Source organism: Budorcas taxicolor, chromosome 11, assembly GCF_023091745.1.
Source record: "Budorcas taxicolor isolate Tak-1 chromosome 11, Takin1.1, whole genome shotgun sequence".
NCBI classification, from domain to species: domain Eukaryota; kingdom Metazoa; phylum Chordata; class Mammalia; order Artiodactyla; family Bovidae; genus Budorcas; species Budorcas taxicolor.
In genome coordinates, this window is record NC_068920.1 from 92,314,993 (window position 1) to 92,337,923 (window position 22,931).

Genomic DNA, 22,931 nt, shown 5'->3' on the forward strand with positions numbered 1-22,931 from the left:
AAGGCCTATTTTTGAAAAATTTTTCAGAAGAGTTTGTAGTAACTTAAAAAAAATACATATATTCTCACTTATTAGATCACCTCCAAGGATCAAAGTTATGTCTCACATTTATTCACTTAACAATTTTACTTCCTTTGATAAATTAATGAAAGAATAAAATACATAGTTTCTTTTTGTTTTACAAAAGTGTGTTATTCCAAAATATGAAATAAAGAAATATGGTAAAACATTAAAAATTAATTCATGAAAGATTTCAATTAAATAACCTTATTCTCTGGCATGATTAAACAGTTTGAATTTCATCTGACTTTTCAGGATAATATATGCCGCAAAGAGGGAAAAAAAAGTATTTTCAAATAAAAAATGTATATGTGCTTAGGTGGTTGCTAAACCTAATAGCATTATTTTGGCTGAGAAGAAATGATTCGTTAGCTTCTGGGGAACAGGAATTCACATGTCTTCCTTCATTTCTCCCATGTGAAATTTCATTATGAATCTAAAATTTTCAAAATGGCCCAAACTGTATTCAACATTAAAGGAGAAGCAGCAACACATTCAGAGCTACAAAATTCAGGATAATGTGATTAAATTGCATTTATGGAGGGAGAAATGGCTCAAACAATCTGAGGTGTTGAAGTGAAAATTATCTAAAATGAAAGCAGCAATCAAAAAGTACTCCTACAGATCTTAGTCTGATAAAGAACACAAAAGAACAGAAAGATACTTGAGCACACTTCTGAAGTGTAGAATATTAGCCTTGGGGAATAGAAGAAACCAATTTTTGCTAAAACAAACTCATAATATATGGGAGACACTTGTGCTGTCATGTAGACACAAATCATATAGTGATTTGAGAATGAATGTCTGAATGTTATTTTCTTGTTGGGTCTTATTGAATGTAGATTTAAAAAAAAAAACTAGCCTCAAGTTGATTAACATTTGCTGGAATAAATATGTTTTTCTAGTTCAAATGGAGTATCTATTAAATACTATAAAGCAAGCATTGCAGAGCTGATTAGCACGCTAATGAGATGAACTATGGAATGCAAAGAGGTAGGAAAATCAAGATCCATAGATACAGCTCCCATTTTAAATTTATTGAGCATTAGTGTAGGTTTGCAAACTGTCCAGAAAATTTAAGATGTACGGAATGAATAAGGATTTTTTAAGCCTTAAACAGAGATTTGGCCAATTGTCAGAAATGAAAATGTTGCTGGCCAGAGAGATCTGTTCTCATTTATAGGTGGAATCAGAATTATTTTGAGTGTAATAACGAAGATCTAATACCTTCACATCCTCTCTCAATCTGTCCATTGCAGAAAAGAGCATCTGAGATGAGGTCTGGAAGCCGCCCATTTAGATCAACCGATGCCAGGCACCCTTGAAAGCCCTCCTTGGCATGGACGAGCTTTGGCAATGATTTGTATGTTTCTTTGGCCACGCCTCCTATATACAAGTCACCTGTGGGAAGACGAAAATTTGGGTCACAAAAGTAACTTGTCATTGACTTTAACCCACAGTAGGACAGGAAAAATAAATAGTAAGGTTTATTTTTCATTAAGTTAATTTTCAAAATTAATAAAATTTATAACTATTTTCTTAAAAGTACAAAACAGCAGAAGTGTTTGACTAATACATCAGCACTAGAAGAAATTTCTAGAAGCTAGTTCCACAGAAAACTAATTAATATAGTGTGGCCGAAAGGAATGAACATGGGCCATGAAGAGGCCCCTGAATTAAAATCTAAGTCGTCATTTACCAACTCCATGGCTTCGAGCACTTTAAAAAAAAAAATTCTCTGGTAGTTAATAACCTCATTTCTTAAATGGGAACAATGAAGTGCATCCTATAGGACTGCGTGAGGATTGAAAGATAAAACAATGGAGAGTATCAGAATGAAAATACGTAGATGTTAGAAGGTGCTATTATTATCAAACCTACCTTCTGCTTAGAATTCTCATTCTAGGCTTTTCTGTTAACTGGAAGCTCAACAAATTCTAAACATCTTAATGTCTAAAATTGCCTTTTCTTTTATGCTTAAATCTATTATCCTTGCTTGTACCTATCTTATTCACCAACTCAATCCCATAGTAGACTGTATATACCTGAATATTCCACCCCTTTTCAAGTATTTATTTATTTATATTTAGGTAAAGGTATACCACTTTGAATTCGTTAAGCTGTTCTGTGATCATTTAACAAGGCATCAATTACGTTTCCCCAATTTTATTTCAGTTTCTAGTGGGACATTTTGCCTTGCTTTCTCATCTTCATGTCTCTAGGTTTGAGACTTCTGAATTTAATGAACTACTACTTTAAAAAAAGAGACTGTAATCCAAGTTTGATTCTATTTCCTTTCTATCACCGTATCTGGATAGCATTGAGTAGATATAACTGACTGACTCTAGTAGACACTTCACCAGTGCAAAACATAAGGAGGGTCACCACAAATTTCCTTGATACACTACTCATATTTTTAAGTCCTGGTAACATATTCTATTTAGCTACTTACTTTTCTGAGTTTGCATTGTCATTTGAATTTTCTGTCTCACCTTAACCATTTTATTTAACTCTCATGACACCTGATACCTTCTCCCACTGTAACACAAAACTCCTACATTCTTAATGTTTTCCGGGCCCCTTTGTATTGTATTGTATTTGTATTTTCAGGAGACTTGGGAGTGAGGAGAACTATGTGCTGATGCTCAGTCCGGTTGTTGAGTCATGAGTAATAAAAGCCTTTGTGTCTGACCCAGAAACTGTGTCTCCTGCCACCATCCACAAAACAGTAATAAGCTATCTTGGTAAGTAGGGTAAAAAGCAACACATAGAATATTCCTGGGTTGTACTGATGAGTAAATTGAGCTTGTTTAAAGTCACTGAGCCATAAAAACTGAGAACTTAGGTCCCTGATCCGCTAACTAAAGCTCCAAGTACTAAACTAGGATGCCAGAGAGCCTCCATAATTTGTACTGAAGGTACTGGGTATGTTCACTTCTGATACTTCTTAAATAGAAGAAAACACCTATTGATTATTAACCAAGATTCCTAATATTAAAGGATACCATGCTTTGGGTCTAAAATAGGATACTACCTTTGAAATACATGATTTTTTCTTCCACATTCCCTTTCTCTCAGTCTTTTCTCCCACATTTCAAGTGATTGTGTTTTACTTGCTTCAGAGAAGGGATATGGATCAGAAACCAAAGACATAAAGTTGTCCTTATATATTTGATCCTTAAAATTCAAGACTTTTAAAGGAGTGAAATAGAATATAATGGCAATTACGTGAGATGAGTAAAGCTTTCCTGTCCCTCATGTGAGTAAGCAGGAGAGAAAGTTGGAGGAGAAGAAGTGTGAACATAGTCATTCCCAAAAAGAGGACATAGTGTTCTGATGCGGAGAAGGCAATGGCGCCCCACTGCAGTACCCTTGCCTGGAAAATCCCATGGACGAGGAGCCTGGTAGGCTGCAGTCCATGGGGCCGCAAAGAGTAGCAGCAGTGTTCTGATGTGAGGTCTGCTGCTAAGTCACTTCAGTCGTGTCTGACTCTGTGCGACCCCATAGACGGCAGCCCACCAGGCTCCCCCGTCCCTGGGATTCTCCAGGCAAGAACACTGGAGTCTGGTGGATGTCAAAACCTCAAGTAAGCTGAGGAAAGTAATAATGATCAGTGGCAAGAGAACCCAGAAGCAGCAGTGTAATCTTCGAGAAGAAATAGCTGCAGGGTGGATTTAGACATGCTGAGAGTTTAGTGAGCCTCACAGAGCTTTCCCTATCCCACATGGTATGGAAGCAACAGAACTTTCCCAGAGTAGCCCAGGGATGAGCAGAAAAGGGCTGGTCTGAGGAGGGCTTCCCCAGTGGTGCAGACAGTAAAGAGTCCTCTTGCAATGCAGAAGACCCAGGTTTGATCCCTGGGTGGGGAAGATCCCCTGGAGGAGGGCATGGCAACTCACTCCAGTATTCTCACCTGGAGAATTCCATGGACAGAGGAGCCTGGCAGGCTTCAGTCCTTAGAGGTTACAAAGAGTCAGACTTGACTGAGAGATTAACACTGAGGAGGTTATGCACACAAACAATAAAGATGGTGAGTAAAAAGTCAGTGGGCACCTATGCTGTGAGTATAGATTATTTGAGACTAGCTCCTGAGCAATCTCTCTCTACTCCCAGAATATTGGTACAGTGGAAGTCTTCCACCTCCAAATAATCTAGACATAATCCCAGGAAAATGAAGGAAGGAAAAGTTCCTGAGGTTAGATTTTCACTAATTCAAAGAATCAGAGCTCCAAACAGAAACTAAGGTGAGTTCTAGAAAAACAGAGACAAGTGCCCTTTGTTGCTCATCTGAGAGAGTGGGCTGACTTATACTGTTAGATGTCAAATGCAAGGACCTACTTCCTACATTCATGTATTGAAATAAATGTGTTAGGAAATTTCAGTTTTCCTCTAGGCCTGCTGAATGTGGTATTAGAGAACAGTGGTAGCTGAATGAAGAATTCTTGGCACTGCTTCAAGCTGTAGAACTTAGCACTGAAAATTAGGTATGGGATGCTACATATATGATAATCAATTTTCTTCTTTCTTTTCAATTTATTTTATCTTTTGACTGTACCACATGGCATGCGGGATCTTGGTTCCTCAACCAGGGGTCAAACCCATGTCCCCTATATTGGAAGCTTGGAGTCTTAACCATGGGACTGCCAGGGAAGTCCCTCCTCTTTCTGACTATAACCTCCTCGAGGATAGAGATTGTGTCTTTGTTTTCAATTCTCCCTTGGTGCCTAGTACTGGGCCACAAGCACAGTGAGCACTAAATACTGTCAGTCAGCTGATGGACTGAAGTCATGTAGAAAAGAATCAGAAAAGAAAGAATGGCAAGGCAACACAAGGGGAGAGAGCTAATTCTAAAATGCACTTACTTCCATTCCCCACTTCCTACTATGTCCTACTTTTTTTCCTGTTAGCACACTTTCCCAAATAACTTTTTAAAGCTTATTGAAGAGAAGTAGTAATCTTTCTCTTGTGCTGTTAAAGAGCAGAAAATATTGATTCAAGCCATGCAGGATACAAGCCTCTGACAAAGTAAGGTGGATGAGTTTGGCTTTATAAGCAGGGGATTCATTATCATTTTCATTACTGAAGCTGTGCTTACCACTGCCACTTAATACAGTCTTTATAAACTCTTCGTATAGCAGATGGTGGTCTCAAGTCCCTGGGTGGGTTTCCATAGGAAGAGAACAAAGGAAACCTTTAAGTGGCTTGAGCCCTGTGTAGCATTAGCAATTCATCAAAGATGCAGGTTCTCCTTTCGATCCTTAAGGTGATGGAAGGAAAATGACCCATTAGCGCTAATGGGATCTTGAAGGCAAAATCCTGTGCATGGAAAGGAAGCTGGGTGTTTTTAAAGATGCAGCATGTGAATGATACCCAGGATGGACATCTAGTAAGAGTCAGTTTCCCATGGACTTCAAGCTATGCTCTTACTCTTTCTTCAAGCTATGAGTGACTGGTTGATTTTCATTAGTATTCTTTAAGTAGGCCATACACAGAACTGACAAGCAAATGATGGAGCTGGGGCAAAAGAAGATACAAAGAACATGTACAAAGCCAGATATATATCAAGAAGCCCTGATCTTTGGCACTAGTGTGGAATGCATGTGTGTAGTGTGTGTGTGTAACAGTCCCCTCTCAAGAATATTATCTGTAGAATGACCTGAAATGATACCACAAGTATCTGTTTCCCAGTAGCTGGGCAGAAACGAGCAGGAAATAGGGCACAAGCTTTTTAGTTATATCTGGCTACAGACCCCTGTTCTGCCATTTACTGATTGCCTCAGTGTAGGTACATTAAATTATACAACCTTCTCAAGAGTCAGATTTTTCATCTGTGAAATGGGTTAATAATGCCCACCCTGTCAGGCTGTGAGAATCACAGAGAATGCATGTAAGCATTGGGCACAGAGTGTCCTCAGCACATGACTGCTACTGGTCTGGCAGTGTTGGTGTGTGTCGTACGAATTATCCGTCAACAGTGTACCTCATTCTATGCTGACCTGCACTGAGAAATACAGAAGAATAAGAAGTCTAAGTTCTCCCCTTGTTTCTAGTATAATTAGAGTGGTAAGATATCAACACACAAGTCTTATTTTCCTTGACTTAGTTTAGAGGCATTTGTGTACTTGAAGTGTGCCTTGCACTATCCAAGAAGCAGCTTGAGAGGATTCTTTGATATACTCCATTTGAATCCTAGCAGCATTAAACCTGGCAACAAAAGCAGGACAGTTGTTTAATGCATATCTTTTAATTTGACGTAAACAGACTGAGACAGAAAAATTCTGTGAATACCAAAGGCCAGGTTGTAAGGTTCAGGCTAAATGTGCCTTATAAAATCAGAGAAATAGAAGGATTTTATGGCCATTGATTGTAAGCTAGAATATTATGAAAGAGTTTAGATCAAAAGAAAATATAGGATGCATTACTTTAGGATGATATAAACGTACACACCAAACATGGGGAATATCACAAATATACAGGAAGACAAAATTAAAACAGCATTTAAGAAAGAACACAAAAGGCCAGAATAGGCCAGAAAAGAAGAATTTTCAAAAGGACCATGGTAAATAATGTTGGATAAGAAAAGTCAAAGGAAAGCCTTTGACTTGAGTAACATGATAGAATTTGTGACTCTTTTTTTTCCAAAGGTGACGAGAAGTCCAAAAATATAAGACATGCATAATCTGGAGAGAAGAGAAGAAATTGTATTTAACATTCAACATGTGTAATTTGAGTAGGAGTGTCCTTTAGGAACCAGATGATATGAACCAGGGGCTCAGGGATGCTGGGCCTGGAAGACCTGGCTTGGGAGCCATTAACCACAAGCAGAAAAATGAAGTGGGGTAAGAAGTTTTCTCTTTTCTTAAAACAGGGAGCATAAGGCAGTTAGAGCAAGGACTTGGAGAGCGTCTTCCAAAAGCAGAATGTAAGCATCAAGGTATAATTAGTTCTTTGACTCAGCTTTCCTGTTTATTCATATGCATTTTTTAGTGCCTCAAACATCTCAGTTTCATTTTAATTAAAAAGAGCATACATAAAAAGGACAACTGCTTTATAGATTTGAATAGCTAAAACTCCAGGGAAACTTAAGGAGGCTCCTGCAATCTCTTGTAAGTGGCATAGGGGGGCAAAAAAGGTGAAATAATACACACTGTCTTACTTTCCAACTGGCCAGACTGGAGGAGTTTCTAGAGGCTTTGCTGAGAGGATTTGACCTTGTTTAGCAAAGTTGGAGACTGTGCTAAGTTTCCTCTCAATTCTTGCTCTGATTGGCTAATAGAAAAAGTACAACCAGGCTGGGCTAGTTTCTTAGAGTTATTCTGTAGGAAAGATGTCCTTCCTTACCTTTGGGAACAATCAAACTCCACCTTCTTCCACCCCCCACCTCCACTGATTTGTATCTTTCTCTTCAATTTTCATCTTTTGTTGCATATCCACAAATGAACATCTGCAGGTTATATCTAGACCATGTAAGTTAAAACAGGTTTTCTTGGGGAGAAAAAAACACAAAACTATTTTTATAACAGGTGTACCCTTTTAGATAAAGAAAAAAATAATCTCTAGTCTCTGAAGAACGAACACTCACTTCATGCTTTTTCTGGGGAGAAAGCCGATGTTACTATTTCCTGTGATTGTTTAAATAAATGATGTTAAATTCCAGAAAGCAAAAGCATGGGAAGTTGTTAATATTTCTCTAACACATTTGAGCTTAAAAGGAGACAAATGGAAGCTTTAATAACAAAGCACACATTGGATTGAACAATAAACACTATTCAAAATCACATCTGAGTTGAAGGCACAACAAATTATCATTATTGAAGTCAAAACTGATCATCTAAGTGGGTTTTTTGCTCTGAGACACTAGATCTGTGTCTTTTCTACATCTCTCTGGGAAATCAGGTTACTTTTACTTTTAGAAATTCCTTGCTGAAGAGGTGCTCAGTGGTCACCAGTTTGCCTTCTTAGTTATCCTTTAACATTTATACACCTTAGCCTTCCTTGTTGCATAAAAGGTTTAATCCTAGAATAATCTGTTTTTACTTCTGCAGGAAATAGCTGTAAATCGTAATCTTTAGGTTCGTCCTGGCTTTCTAAGTTCAGCCTAAAAATAAACCCCCATCTTTCCTATCTCCTCCTACTGGGAAATTACTTCTAGACTACCATGTTTTATAGCAGTCACATTTCTAGTCTCGCAGTCCTGAAGGAAATCAACCCTGAATATTCATTGGAAAGACTGATGTTGAAATTGAAGCTACAATACTTTGGTGTCGGATGGGAAGAGCCATTTCATTGGAAAAGACCTTGACACCAGGGAAGACTGAACACAAAAGAAGGGGGCAGCAGAGGATAAGATGGTTAGATAGCATCGCCCACTCAATGAACATGAATCTGAGGAAACTCCAGGGGACAGTGAAGGACAGGGAAGACTGGTGTGCTGCAACCCATGGAATTGCAGAGTCAGACATGACTGAACAACTGAACAACTGTGATCTTCATCAAAATTATTTTCAAAACCATTTCAATTCCATTCTGTTTTTCACACCTTCCATTCAAATGACTGCCAGGCACTTTGGTGTTGACTTGACTTTGCCAATACGTCTGGTGTCTGTGCCTCCATCTTCCTTTCCTTTTCCAATACTAATCTCCCTTTCACCATGTATGCCCTCCGTGCAACAGCCCATCATCTGGTGTCCTGCCTCCATTCATCCTCCTCATTAGCACCATATCTGCCATCTCCACGCTGTGTTCTGATTGCTTTTATACCTCCTGCTATCTTTCACATAAAGCATGAGGCTCAGCAGTAGTCATGATTCTGAGTCTTCCTCCCTAAGGAACTTTTTCTAAACTTTCAACAATCTCTCCCCAACAATGTTGGCCAGGTAGAGAATTAAACTAACATCAATCCTCTACCTATTTACTCATCTTTAGTCAAAATGTATTTTTCTCCATCTCTGCAATACTGCACATTTATGCTATTTCATCATTCTTTGCAACACATGGCTTCCCTATCATGAGTCTTTTCCCTTCCAATATTCCATTTCAAAACCTTATCCACTTTCTAGGTCTCAACTCAGATTTCACCTTATTTATGTGTGTTCTCAGTCATAGGCAAGTATGATCTATGAATCCCCATAACACTTAAAATCTCTTTTCTGACAATTACCATTTCATTCCCCATTCTTTATGTAGATATTTCATCTTCCCATTATTTTATAAATTCTTTGAAGAACCATCATAAGCAAAGCATCCTTTTTAGTCTTATTTTCACTTAGCATTCACTAGCTATTTGTTGACTCACTGAATGAATGGATGAATTTGCAGTTTCCATTCAATAAATAATCATTTAACCATAAAGACAAAGTTAAGGTTTTATGAATACAGCATTCATATTTGTCCCTGGTTCCCTCCACTTGAGAAGTAACAGGTAAAGTTAATTGTGGGGAATTTTATCTTCTACTGACCCCTTCCTTGAAGATATCTAGCTTATTAAGAAGGTTCAATGCAGTGACATTTTTTTCTATTCTGACAGTGTGATTTAGGAACAGTTTTAACTGACGTGTTGAATTTTTTTCTTTTTTTTTTCTTTTTGTAGAGAGAGGCAGACGAAGATAAGTACAGAACTAGTTTAGGGTATCATTGTGTGGTGGTGAGAACCTATCAATGAGTCTCTTCTGCAGTTAAAGTAAGTGCCAGAATCTTTGTGGGAAACTAAATTTCTCTCTATCCTGGCCCTCTACCTCAATCTAGCCTTGTTCAGTCTATCATTCTCTCTGTGGTACAAGTATGTCCTAACTCATGCAGCCTCCATAGGCAGCCTTCACACTATGGACACTTTATACTATTTTTCCAGATGCTTCTACGCTCTCACACTGTTATCATTACAGAAAGGCATGCATTTATTGTCTGTAGCCATAGAAGAGAGCCAGGCTAACTGCGTAGATCCCTGATGCCTTGCCCGAGTACATCTATTACTCCCTATATGCACTTCTTGTGGGTTTGCAGATGTCGCTCTCCATCCAGCCTGTGGACCACTACTCCAGGACTCTAATGAGTCCCTCTGGTCTCCTCTTACTAATTCGAAGGCCACTGCCAGCCACAGGTATTCCGGATTTCATAGTGGGCTCACACATCCAACAATTCATATACTGTTTTCACTACAGAGACACTGAATTTCACACACACAAAAAAACATTGAGACAACTGAATTTAAACGTACAGAGCCCTGACCAAATGGGAGAGAACCTCCTCACTGCTTTGAGTCCTTCATGATCAGTGCAAGCTTTGCTATGGCGAAAACCAGAAAAGATGGCTCTGACTTAATAACTGACATTGGTGTAGTGCCCTAAACTTTACCAAACACTTGCACATAGATTGTATCATTTAGTTTTCACCTGATGAGCTACAAAAGAAATAAAGGTTATCACATGTCACAGACACAGACACTATGGTTCAGGGGTTCAAAGCCAGAAAAAATGGCAGGTCTGATTCCAAGCCCAGGTGTCCTGAATCTATGATAATTTTCACTTAACCTGCACTGGTTTACACACTGTACATGCCAGGTGTCCAGTGGCCAGTTGGTACAGTTCTACTGCCACAAAATACAGGAGTATTTTGGGGTAACTTGACTAGTAGAGAAACAGTAATAAATGTTTGCACAGTCCAAATTAAATAACACATATTTCCAGGATGAAGCAGATCCTACCTGCATGCTCATTGACTGATCTCACAAACACAAAGTCAATTTGCTTCTATAATCATAAATGTTATGTATCTAAATTCCAACAAGTGGATAGAATTCTTATGACTTCCAAATTTGATTTTTAGATATGACAGCTACCTTTCACATGCCTCTTACAAAGAGATCAGTAGAACGCCTGCATTCATCTATGACCCAGTGTAATACCTGTGTATGAAGAGGTGGGGGGGCTCCAAGAAAATTGGAGTTCAGACCTTAGTGTTCCCCCATAGTAAGGCTTTAAGACATTGACATTATAGTTATGGCAAGACAGACAATGCTTTCAATACTCTGAAATTTCTGTTTCTAGCTGATATCTTTGAAACAAAATTGCCCAAAAAGGAAAGTTTTGGAAAAGTATGATTGTAAAACTTAATTTCTTTGTGTGTTTGGCCAACAGACTCTAAGGTAAAGCCAGTGGGCACGTTAAATGGGAAATAATACAGTGAAATTGCTATGGAGGGGTGTGCAGTAATCCATTTTAAAATCACACTATGTCAGTGGCAATGGGGCAGACGGGGTGCGAGTTCAAGCATATCAGTTCTGGTCAAGCTAACTTTGTCTCCTGTTGACTGAATTTACCTTTTGTTTAAAAACAGGGTTCAGGTATTTTCATTGTTTTTACATTTTCCCATCCGAGTGACAGCCAGTTTAGAAACTACAGATATCCTTTAGCAGCAAACAATCCTGTCACTGCTTCATGTTTCCTTTTCCACTCCCTGGGTGTTGCTCTTTGGGACTGCCGCCTGCCTTGCAGAAATTCCTTGTCTTGCACATACTGTCACCCCCGACATGTGCACAGACCTCCATGTGAACAGTGCTTTGCCATATCTTGTTTCATTTGATCTTCATACCAAGTCTTCACAATAAGCAGGAAGGGGTTACTATCCTCACCTGACAGGTGAGGAAACAACCCTTCTGAAAAGGTAAGTGACCTCCCCAAGGCAATTCAACCACTCCCTGGAGAGTGACACTGGCACCCCAGCTTCTAAGTCCCAGGTGACCTCTATTCCCACTGCACCACACTGCCTCCTAGTTTTCCTAAAAACCTTCTCAGAGACAGGAGGAGAATGGGTAGAAGAGGAGTTTTGAAATGTCTGAACTAGAGACTGACAGAGACTTATAACTAGGGGACCCATGAGAGGACATGCCCAAGTTTGTTATCTTTCCTGAGATTTTGAGGAGATCTGGATAACAATTTGAGCTTTCTTTCTTTTTCAAAATAACTTTTATTATTTCAAAGAAATTTTCTTTTCCTATTTAAAACTGAATGCACACATTTTTGGGCAGAGGGGAAGATCTAGCAGGGTACAGAGTAAGTATAAAAGGAAGGTTCTTCCCCATCATAATGGCCTGTTTAATGCAGATCAAAAATGGCACCTGCTCTCAACTTAGATATAGGGGGAAGACACCAGGGTTTTCTGGAGAGCTTGAAGGGACAAAGTGATACAAAACACACAAAAAAGCTTTACAGACATTGTCAAAAAGCTTCCAAAATATTATGAGCTTCAGGGTCAAATAAAACTCTTATTTTTTCTTAGGTACCTGAACTTTTCTGTATTTTTTTTAAAAAGAATAAATTGCTTCTGTGCTTAAAGGATGGAATATTCTCAATCAGGTCATCAAATACCACTGGAGGTATAAATTTTATACCCTAAGGTATAAAATTCCTTAGGGCAGGTCCCCAAACACTTTGTTCTTTCAATATTTAAATTACCTTTAAGGAGAAATGCAGATAGTTAACAGCAATGATCAAAAAGTGGGGCTGGATGTGCAGGGAACTTTCCCTTAAAGCTAGGAGAATGGAGGGCTTTAACAGTTGAATGGGCTAGCCAACAGCCTGCTGAAACAAGCTGATGATGGAAGAACAGGCTAACCTCCAATCATCCAATCAAATTCTATATTTGCCTGGGGCTGCTTTAGGCATCTATAAATGCAAATGTTCTATGGAATGCATATAAGGACACAGAGCAATTAAAATTGTTGGCTGTTGTATTTGAGGAAGACTTCAGGGGCTAAGGAAACAGACCCAATATATAGGTTCTATACAAGGCATAGAGATGGGAAGAGCACATGGAAAGTGAAAGGGAAAATGTCCAGTTATTTAGCAATTACCAGAAGTGACATATTCAGTGCTACAGCACTACACAGGTATTATAGCAATGTCAAAGGTTCTGAAGAACTACATTTTACACAAGGGAAGAAATATCTTCTTTTATTACATGACATTTTTCTCTAAGATTTTTTCCATGAACCAGAGCAGAAGGATGGTTTGGGGATGATTCAAGTGCATTATATTTATTGTGCACTTTATTTCCATTATTATTACATTGTGATATAAATAAAATAGTTATACAACTCAAACCATAATGAAGAATCAGATCATCAGGCATTACCCTAGATTCTCATTAGGGTACGCACCCTAGACCTCTCTCATGCGCAGTTCACAGTAGAGTTTGTGCTCCTAGGAGAATCTAGTGCTGCCGCTGATGTGATAGGAGGCACAGCTGAAACTTCATTCTGCTCACCTGCCATTCACCTCCTGTTGTGTGGCCCGGTTCCTAACAGGCCAAGAACTGGTACTAGCACATGGCCCCAGGGATTGGGGACCCTTATTGTCAATAACTTGTTTTGTGTTTCCTGCAGTTGAGGAATACAGAATTGCTGTGTTATAGATATAGTACATTAGTACAGGACTTTAAAGATCTAGAAGTCTCTATACAGGCTCTGATCTCCACAGAGAAACCAGTGGTGGAATCTAAACAGTGAGTGTGTGGAAGGGGAATGGTGGGGTTCAGACAGAACCTAGCACAGCCTGGCTAGGAATGCTAATACCCAGCCTCTAAGAAACCTGGGAATGCCAGTTGGGCAGTCCTGCACCAGGGCAGTTATGAGATAGTAGCCTATGAGAATGTTGACAATGCCTGTCATATCCAGGTGGGCCTTACAAATCCCTTGCCTTATAAACATTTGGGCTTTAAAGAGCACACTGGCTGAGCTTCTGCATGATTGTGAGAATTAAATGAGCTCTTATGAGTAAAATACTTATAAGAGTTCATGGGATATGATCAGCCCTCAGAAATAGCTAAAATAATTATTACTGTTATTTGATTTTACTATCACTACTGTTTAGGTGAGATGTTTAACTTTCCTAAACCTTAGTTTCATCATCTACAATGTGGATAAGTACAGCAGCCTTACCAATTAGCCACAAAAAAATAAGGGAATAATATATGCAAATCTTGTAGCTAGTGCTTAGTGAAAAGCAGATGATGAAGAAGATGGTATGGGGGACCTTGCCTAAAGATACACAGAAATAAATGGTAGAGATTCTATTTCACCAAGTCTGTCTGACCCCATGCCTGAACCTTAATTACAAAGCTTTATTGCTTCTTGCATTACCCTTAAGAAAAACCACAATAATTAATTGCAAAGGCCAAGGAAGGGCCCCTTGTAAGAGTGGACCCAGAAAACCACATTAATGTGGTATTAACAGGAAAGCCTGGTTGACCTAATTTGGTTCTGAAGTAGCTCTGGAGGTCCCTCCATTTTATGAAAATGATGGGCCAGCAGCAGCACAGTGGCATTAACCATGTGCTTTCCTAGTGAGTAAAGACAGCAGAACCAGCTTTGCATCGTCTCTATAGTAGTAGGGGTGACTGTGTACTTTGCCTACCCAATTTTCCATTCTATTCCCATTTTGACCTATGGCTCCAGACAAACTATCCAGGGTCAAGGGTAGAAGCTAGTTGTCCTGTGAGTCACAGCAAAAGAGGGCTGGAGATGCATTATCAAGAAACCCCAACTCAATGGAACAACTGCCTGAAAATTATAGCAGTATTCACTTCTGAGATGTATAACTAGCAATTGAAACATTACCCAGATGCCAGCTGGGGCCCCTCTTTCCTTACAGTTCTAGAGGAGCCTTGTTTGAATCTTTCCAATCCACAGAGGATGAGAATCTAGTTCCTTCCTCCTGTGTTCCTGTGAATTCCAGGGAGACTGTGAGTTCTGCTTTGGCTTCTGTATCCCCTGTGCTGCCTCACTCCCGATGAACACAGTCTCTGTCTCCACCACAAAGTACTTTTGTCCAGCCCAAGCATTTATGATCTTAGTCATCTGAACAAATTGGTGCCATACAATGCCTGATTTCCCACCATCTAGATGACTGTAGCCTCAATCTCCAGCCCCTGCTCCATAGCAAGGCAACCCCATCCCCTCGATTTTTGCCCAGCAGCTACAAGGTCACCTTTTGGAGCCCTTGATGGCTCTGCTTACACCCCAAGTAGACTGTCCAAATGTTTCTTCAACAAATCCAGGGTGCCATATTTCTACAGTGTGACCCTGCCTCCTGATCACAGACAGGATGTGAGTTCCAATCAAATTTACTCCCCCAAGAATGTGGCACTGGGACTCCCAAACTCAAGTGAGTTGCTCTTGGGTATCTGAGTTGGTCAGGAGTGGAAGGCCAGGTCTGGGAACGCCAAAATTTTGCCAATGCTGGTGAAAGCAGAGAAAACTAGTGTGCAGAGAAGGAGAGCATGTGGCCTCCCTGTGAAGCTGGGAGAAGGCAGCTCCCAGCCCTGGTGGAGACCGGGAGAGGAAGAGAGGCTGGCTAGTTGCTGACAGCTTTCCTGATATGTTCTCAAGAGCTCCAGCTGTAAACTTTCTCTTTCTTGCCCTTGGGCTCCTGGAATGCTACACTCTGCCCCATTCCCTCCTTTAAGTTCATCTGAATGGGTTTATGCTTCTTGTACCCCCCAAAATCTTTGTCTTTCTCTCCCCTTAGGAAAAAAAAAAAAGAAGAGGGAGGTCTGAGAGCAATGAAAGCCAAGACTCAAGTCCTTCTTCAGTGAGAGAGATGACATCAAGCTTGCCTTCCCAGATGGTCCTAATGTCGGGAGCTTTTGGCAGAGAAGCTCAGCCTCTAAGAAGACAGCTCAGCCACACTCCAGGTACTCCCTGAAGAGGGACACACATGGAAGACCTAGCTGTGATGAGGCTGAGGCCCTGCGAGCAGTCAGCTGGCCCTTAAGGACTCAGCTCTGAGCACATCAGGCATTTTGTTCTTCACAGCATCCACGGCAGCTTTAAGAGCTCATCCTCTGCCGTCCCCTTCTCCTCCTGCCTTCAATCTTTCCCAGCATCAGGGTCTTTTCCAAAGTCAGGGGAAGGACAGAGGTCCTTAAAGTTGCACCAGAAAAAAAAAAGCTAATGGGTGGCCCACATGCTCCCAGGCCTCATCTTGAGCCTGTGGCCAACCATATGAATTGCTTTCTCTATTGAGTCCACAGAAGGCCTCACCTTTATTTTCTGTACGTGCTCCAGGTGGTCAATAGCAGTCAACTGAGGTGAATCCAAGAAACATTAATACAATTTGTTTTCCCTGGTCTTTTGTGAAAAGTGTTAAACTGGGGATTTGAAGACCAGCCAGATCTACAACAGTATCTGACTGGTTGTGCAGTCTCTCCTGAGCATGTTTCTCTCATCTGTCAAAGGAAAGGCTCAGATCAAAGTGTCTCCCAGATCCCTTTGAGTAAAAAGTTCCCAGGATTCTAACAGTGGGAAAAGAAATTTTAGATAATAGAGTTGATGGGAGTTGAAAAAAAAAAAAAAAACAGAAAACAAGTATCAACACATGAGTGAAGGAATTGGAAAAAAAAAAAAGAACCTAGAGGGGTGGGATGGGGTGGGATGTGGGAGGGAGGTTTAAGAGGTAGGGAACATATGTATACATATGGCTGATTCATGTTGATGTATGGCAGAAACCAACACAACACTATAAAGCAATTATCCTCCAATTAAAAATAGATAAATTAAAAAAGAAAACAGAGTCAGAGATGCTGGGAGGGAATAAAGAACTTAAACTCTGTGGCAGTCATGGAAGCTACTCCAAGGGTTTTAAGGAAGCAGAAGGAAGAGCTTCCAAGCAACACATTAGACAGCAGGTCTGAGGAACTGGGCATGAGGAGGAAAGGGTGTCTTGGTGGGGCTGGGTGTCAGTGGGGAGGGAGAGTGGGATTAAAACAAACTGACAAACTCATTATAGTACAAAGAAGAAAATGAGACTGATTTCTGCAAAGCCTGAGATTTCAATGGAGAAGTCAGGAGAGAAACAATAGTTTCATTTCTCCAATTGTCCTTCAGTTCTCATATGGGAAACGGCTTAACAAAAATGTCAAGTCTCACTTTTATGTACTCAGAGCCCAATTGTCTCTGTTCTGCACTCTGACAATTGCCTCCAGAGTGGCCTCTTTCCTTAGCCCATCCTCTGTACCAAAGTCAAAGGAATGATTCTTAAGCGTACCATAATACTCCACTCTCCCACCTAAAACCCCTTCATTCCCTCCTCTTCACCTTCTGCCGTGATGCTTAGCACCTCCTGAATAAGCAAATCATCCTGCTCCCTTCTGAGAAGCTATGAGAGCCTTCCAACACACAGCCTCCTCCCCAGGGACCATCTTTTAAGCTCCAGTTTAATCTCATGCAAATCTACCTCTATGTTCATAGCTACTGGGTCTGAGGAAGAAAGCCTGACCACAAGCAGCAGGGCAAACGCCCATGAAGCTGTGTCCTAGAGAGGTCCACTCACCATATTAGAGCACGTCTTTGGGGAAATCTGAAAGTGAGGAGAAGAGGAGAGTAGACAGAAGTGGAAATACATACAGGAGAGAAAGTAACAGGTAGAAGCCATGAGGCAGAAGCAGAAGGATCTTTGTGGGAGCAGACACAGCAGAGAGAGGGTTGGAGGTGTAGGCTTGGATTAGGGAGCAGTGGGTACTCCCGACGGCTCAGAGATGAAGAATCCACCTGCAATGCGGTAGCCTCAGGAGATGCAGGTTCAATCCCTGGGTTGGGAAGATCCCCTGGAGAAGGGCATGGCAACAGACTCCAGTATTCTAGCCTGGAGAATCCCATGGGCAGAAGAGCCTGGAGGGCTACAGTCCAAAGGGTCACAAAGAGTCAGACACGACTGAAGCAACTCATCATACATGCACACATGGGCACTCGTATCCAAGGAAACACTTATGAGACCCCAGTATGACAGAACAAAGTTCTTACTCTCTGCGTGGCTGCACTGTTCAGTAGCTGAAAGGATGTCTTGTCTCTCTTACTTCCTAATGGGTCCTTAAAATAATCTCCCATTAGCTGAAGTAATGTGAGTAAATCTCTTTCCCTTACAAACTGAAAAAAAAAAAAAAAAGAAAAAGAAATGCAATAAAGACAGCCTAACCAACAGGACAGACAACATGCCATCTCCTGCTTTAAGGCTAAGCTCAAAGTCAGACTGAAAGTTTCGTATTTGTGCAAATTATCTGGGCAAGGCAAGCAGGCTGTCAGATGTCACTTGGCTGAGTACACAAAGTCAGAGTGTATTTAAACATGGCCAGAGCTTTGGAATAGAATCTGGATCACTGATGTTGTACAGTAATGACCTGTCAAAAACACAGAAGAAAGAGGGGGCCTATGTGGTCTGTACGGGTAGGTAGCTGAGTAATAGGGACTGATATGAGATCAAGATGAAAAGAGCAAGAATGCTATTTATCTTCAAATCTCTGCTTAGAGATTGAACCTATTTGTAAGCAAAGCCCTGGTCAGGTTGTCTCTGCCTAGGGGAGCTCTTAGTGGCTTAGAACCTGGATAAACAATAGCAGGTGTTTGCTTTTCAAGGTGGGTGTAAGGAGGGCTACGAGGGACGCTAACAGGCAGACGCTGCTCATGCGGTGACAAGGGAAGAGACAAGCGCCCGCTCAGGGCCCACGAGGGCAAGGAACGTGGGGTATGAGAGCGAGTGAGGGCCAAGCTCTGCCTGAGCTGACCCACAATTGCCCGGTAAGTGAATTATCCCCTTTTAAGTAATTTTGCTAAGTGGCCACCTGAGGGCACTGTATCCTCTGCACCTAGGAATCATTTATTTTCTCCTCATGAAGGAAATTCACCTCAATTTGCTGAAGGATAAACTTAAGTAATGCCTTAAGAAAGGGGGCCCATGGACCCAAGGAACACTGGGGCTTGGGGAGGAGGCAAAGATGACCCTTCCCTCCATCTTTGTTCTTGAACTAGATTAACGACTGAGCAAGACTGACCTCAATTCAAATCCCTGGGTAATCAATTGCAAGGAGTAAGTAAAATAACCTCATTTAAATCTATTTTTTTAATGTAAACATTAACTTTGAATAATAAGTAGTTCCCTAAACAGTATTTTATAGTGTCAGAGACTGTGTAAAATAGGAAAAAAAAAACCCATAAATAATAAAAAAATCCATTTAGTGTTTAGTAGGGAATCAATATACAGGAGCTCCTTCCCATGTACAAACACATGCAAGCAAACAGACGTGTCAAATACAGGAACAAGGGAAGGGACAGCAGGAGGAGTTAAGCCAACCCTTTCTCTTTGTAAAGGGGGCAGGACCCAGAAGTTCCACAATGCAAGTAGGTACAGCTGTGTTAGGCAATCACTGCACAGAGCAAGTTTCTGCTGCTCTTTCCATAGCAAGAGCTTGTACATGAAAGCCAGAGAGAATGGGACACACACAGCTGGGAAATAAAGATGAAAGTAAAACTGTGTCAGCGGGGAGAGACATGCAACCGCCTGAGAACGTGGCAGCGTCATGAAAGACAATTTGAACAAGGTCACAGGCGGGGATTCTTCTCAGAGATCATTAGACTCTCGCCCATCTCTGACCACCTTCTTCCCAGTCAACCTGCGGAATGGGGTAATCAGCATCTAGCTTGCACATTTCCACACAAACCACTGTCTATATAGTGAAACAGAGCCACAAACAGAACCATGTGTTATTGCGAAGACGAACCGCGGAATTCTGGTTGGGCGAAAAAACAAAAGTCGGCTTCCCAGCGCCCGCAGAGACTAGAGAGACGCTTCCCCCGCCCCACCAGCCTCCCAGACGCAGGTTTTGCAGCCTTATGCTGCCCTCTAGTGTCTTTTTCTGGTATGGTTACATAGGAAATAAAAATATTCCCAAGTCTCCTGAAGCAACCAAAGATCACTTTGGCTGAGAACTAGGAAAACAAAAGTAAAATGCTAATATAAAGCAAAAGCAGCCTTCACACTAAAATTCGAAAATGAGTTAAATTTGGCCTCAGCATAGGCCCTGCATTTTTTCAGGGCTTTGAACCTCAGCATCTGGATTAGTGAGTGTAGGAGGTCTGCATTGGATCCCTTGGTCTGGAAGATCCCCTAGAGAATGCAATGGATACTCATTCAGTATTCTTGCCTGAAGAAGTTCATGGACAGAGGAGCCTGGGCCCCAGTCCATGGGGTCGCAAAGAGTCAGACAGGTCTGAGCAACTAACACTTTCGCTTTAAAAGTGCAGACTCCTGGCCTTTCCTGTACATCATTCTCAAAAGATCATTGCTTCAGTCTGTCTGAGAAGGGTGCAGAAATATGAACCCCATGAACCCCACCACATAACTGATGGTTTTAATCAGGGAGACCTCACTACGAGAGGAACTAAAGTATGTGGCAATGACCTTACAGAGTGTAGACTAAACCTGACCGTTTCTTTTTAATTCTATAAGGGAAAAAAAAGGACAAAATAAAATCATTATCTAAAGTCAGTCACCTTTCATTGTTCTTGCATTTAGAGTGGCTGAATCCTACATGACTAGCTAGTGTGCCAAGGAAACAGTACTATTAAAAAGGAATGCAATTGGGTTATTTGTACTGATGTGGATGTACCTAGAGTCTGTCATTCAGAGTGAAATGAGTCAGAAAAAGAAAAACAAATATAGTATATTAACGCCTGTATGTGGAATCTAGAAAAATAGTACAGACGAACCTATTTTCAGGGTAGGAATAGAGGTGTGGATATAGAGAACCGGTGTGTGGATGGAGGGGAGTGAATTGCGAGCTTGCGACTGTCGACTGTGCACAGCCATGTGTAAAATAGATGGATGGTGGAGAGCCGTGGTATAGCAGAGAGCTCAGCTTGGTGTTCTGTTTTGACCCAGAGGAATGGCATGTGGGTGGCTGAGGGAGGTCAAAGAGGAAGGGGATGTATGCATACATCTAGCGGATTCCCTTCATTGCACAGCACACACACAACATTGTAGAGCAACTAGGCCCACCCCCCAAAAGAAACCAGGGTGAAGAGTGCCTGTGGATGTTCTCCTTTCTCATTGAGCCCTCCTAATTCCAGGTGGGAAGGAGAAACAATGTCTCGTTGCTCTTCCTTCAGGGTATCTCTGAGAACTTCCCCCCTCTAATACTCTACGTGGTGATACCTGATTACTTTCGGAGTCCTGATGTGGGTCTAGGGAATCCTGTTCTCTGTCCTGTAAATGTTGGCTTAGTGTCAGCCTTCTTGGAACAGAAAGCTCTTTGTGACAGGAACCCTACTGCCCTTTTTTTCTGCCATGCTCTCCACATGCAGCACAAAACAGTTAATACCCCTCATCTGACCAGAGCCCCTGGCTGCACACACCAACACGCTGTGCTTGCTGAAGCGGGGAGACGTCCACCCCAGGACCACAGGTTCTCCGCAGGTTCCCTCTTGCTGGGGACACACAAGGCAAGGGGGCTTCTTGGGGTTATTGCTGCCATTGGATCACACATCCAACTGCAGGTCCACAGATTTGCCTTTTAATGTTTAAGATTTAATTTTAGAAACTTGGTTTTACTTTCTGGCACACTCTGGTAAGTCTAAACACAAAGGAATTTCACAAGGTAAAAGGGGGCATAATCATAGAATCTTTGTCCACCTGAGAAATTTACCTCCAATGTAAATTGTGCTATTTTTTTAAACACAAAGGCATTCAGTCAGGAGTCAAAAGTTAGCATCTTCATATTATATAAAATATTATTTTCAACTCATAGTTTTCATCTTTACTACAGATAAAGCCTTTCTTATATTCAGAATCACGAAAGACTCCATGCTTTAATAAAAATCAGCTGAGGGTTTCTTAGGTTTGTAAAAGTCCCTTCCACCACTAGAAAGAATCCCATACGATGTCATCCAATTACCCTCACTCTGATTTTTTAAGGAACAATAGGCAAATAGTTATTTCTCAGGAGACAGCATCCTACTTGTCCTATGAAATACCCACTGCCAGGCACCGCTTCTCTGTTAGGTCTGAGCAGTTCTGCGCATGCCACAGACTTCAGCCATGAGCTGCTTCTCTTCCAGCCATTTCAGCCTCCCAGCTGGTGTTCAGTTTCTAGGGAAGCTCCTTTACACTTACCGAGGTCTCCTCCTACACAAACAGTACCCCATTTTGCTTTCGCTTTTGTGTCTGACCCAGCCAGCACACTGTCACAATCTCTCCCTTTTCCTTGACAATTAACCTGAGCCTGCTGTGCAAAACTGTGGCCCCCACGAGATAGGGATGGAAAATGCCCTCTCTTCGCATCAGTTAGAGAGAAGAAACAGGGTTAGCCTGTAAAATAGCATTTCCTTTGAGCTGCATTTTACTTTTTGAGCTCACCTATTAGATTTGTGGGCATAAACAGGCTCTCTTTGAAGTTAACAAGAGTCTGACTCTGAGACAAGGGTTACAGCCATCACCACATACTTTGTGTGTTAGACAAATAAAGTACCAGGATTGTAAATATATTCTGCAATTACAGAAAGTGAAATCCTTTTCTTTCTTCTTTCACCCTGCTTAGAAAGAATATTTTTTTCTGTAGAAAGAAAGATTTTCTCTTTCCAGTGCCCAATTCCCCTACGTATTTGTCTTTCAAATCAAAGGGAAAGATCTTATCAATATAAATGAACAGCTCTTGCCAGGCAAACATGTGACCATGATGATTCCCACAGGGCTTTGGAACATAGGCTAGAACAGAAGGAGCCATGCAGGGGGCATGTGTCAGAACTGAGGTTATGTTTTGGTCTGCTGAAGCAGTTGTTTTAACCCTGGGCAAGTCATTCAAAGCTCAAATTTCCTGCAATCATATTAAAGTGCTAATAACCACTTGTCCAATGTTTGCTGGCATGGTAAATGAGACAGAATCTATGGATATGCTCTGAGTGAATCACAAAGTCCCATTCAAATAGACACTTCTGTTATTTTCTCCTATTACTGACAAGTTTTCTAAGCATTTTGTCTTGCTCATTTGAGTAATCAAGTACCAATAAGGAAGGAAAAAAGTCTGTTACGACTTTCTTAGCAGCTGGTGAA

The 22,931-nt window shown here is 41.1% G+C and overlaps 1 protein-coding gene across 1 annotated transcript in view; it reads right to left on the reverse strand.

Moving 5' to 3' along the window:
• The window catches only part of NRXN1 (neurexin 1), a 1,203,402-nt gene that overhangs the window by 584,167 nt on the left and 596,304 nt on the right, over positions 1-22,931 (reverse strand). Inside the window, exon 15 of the mRNA XM_052649572.1 lies at positions 1,288-1,461. Coding sequence (XP_052505532.1) covers positions 1,288-1,461 — 174 coding nt within the window. The remainder of the gene's footprint in view (positions 1-1,287; positions 1,462-22,931) is intronic.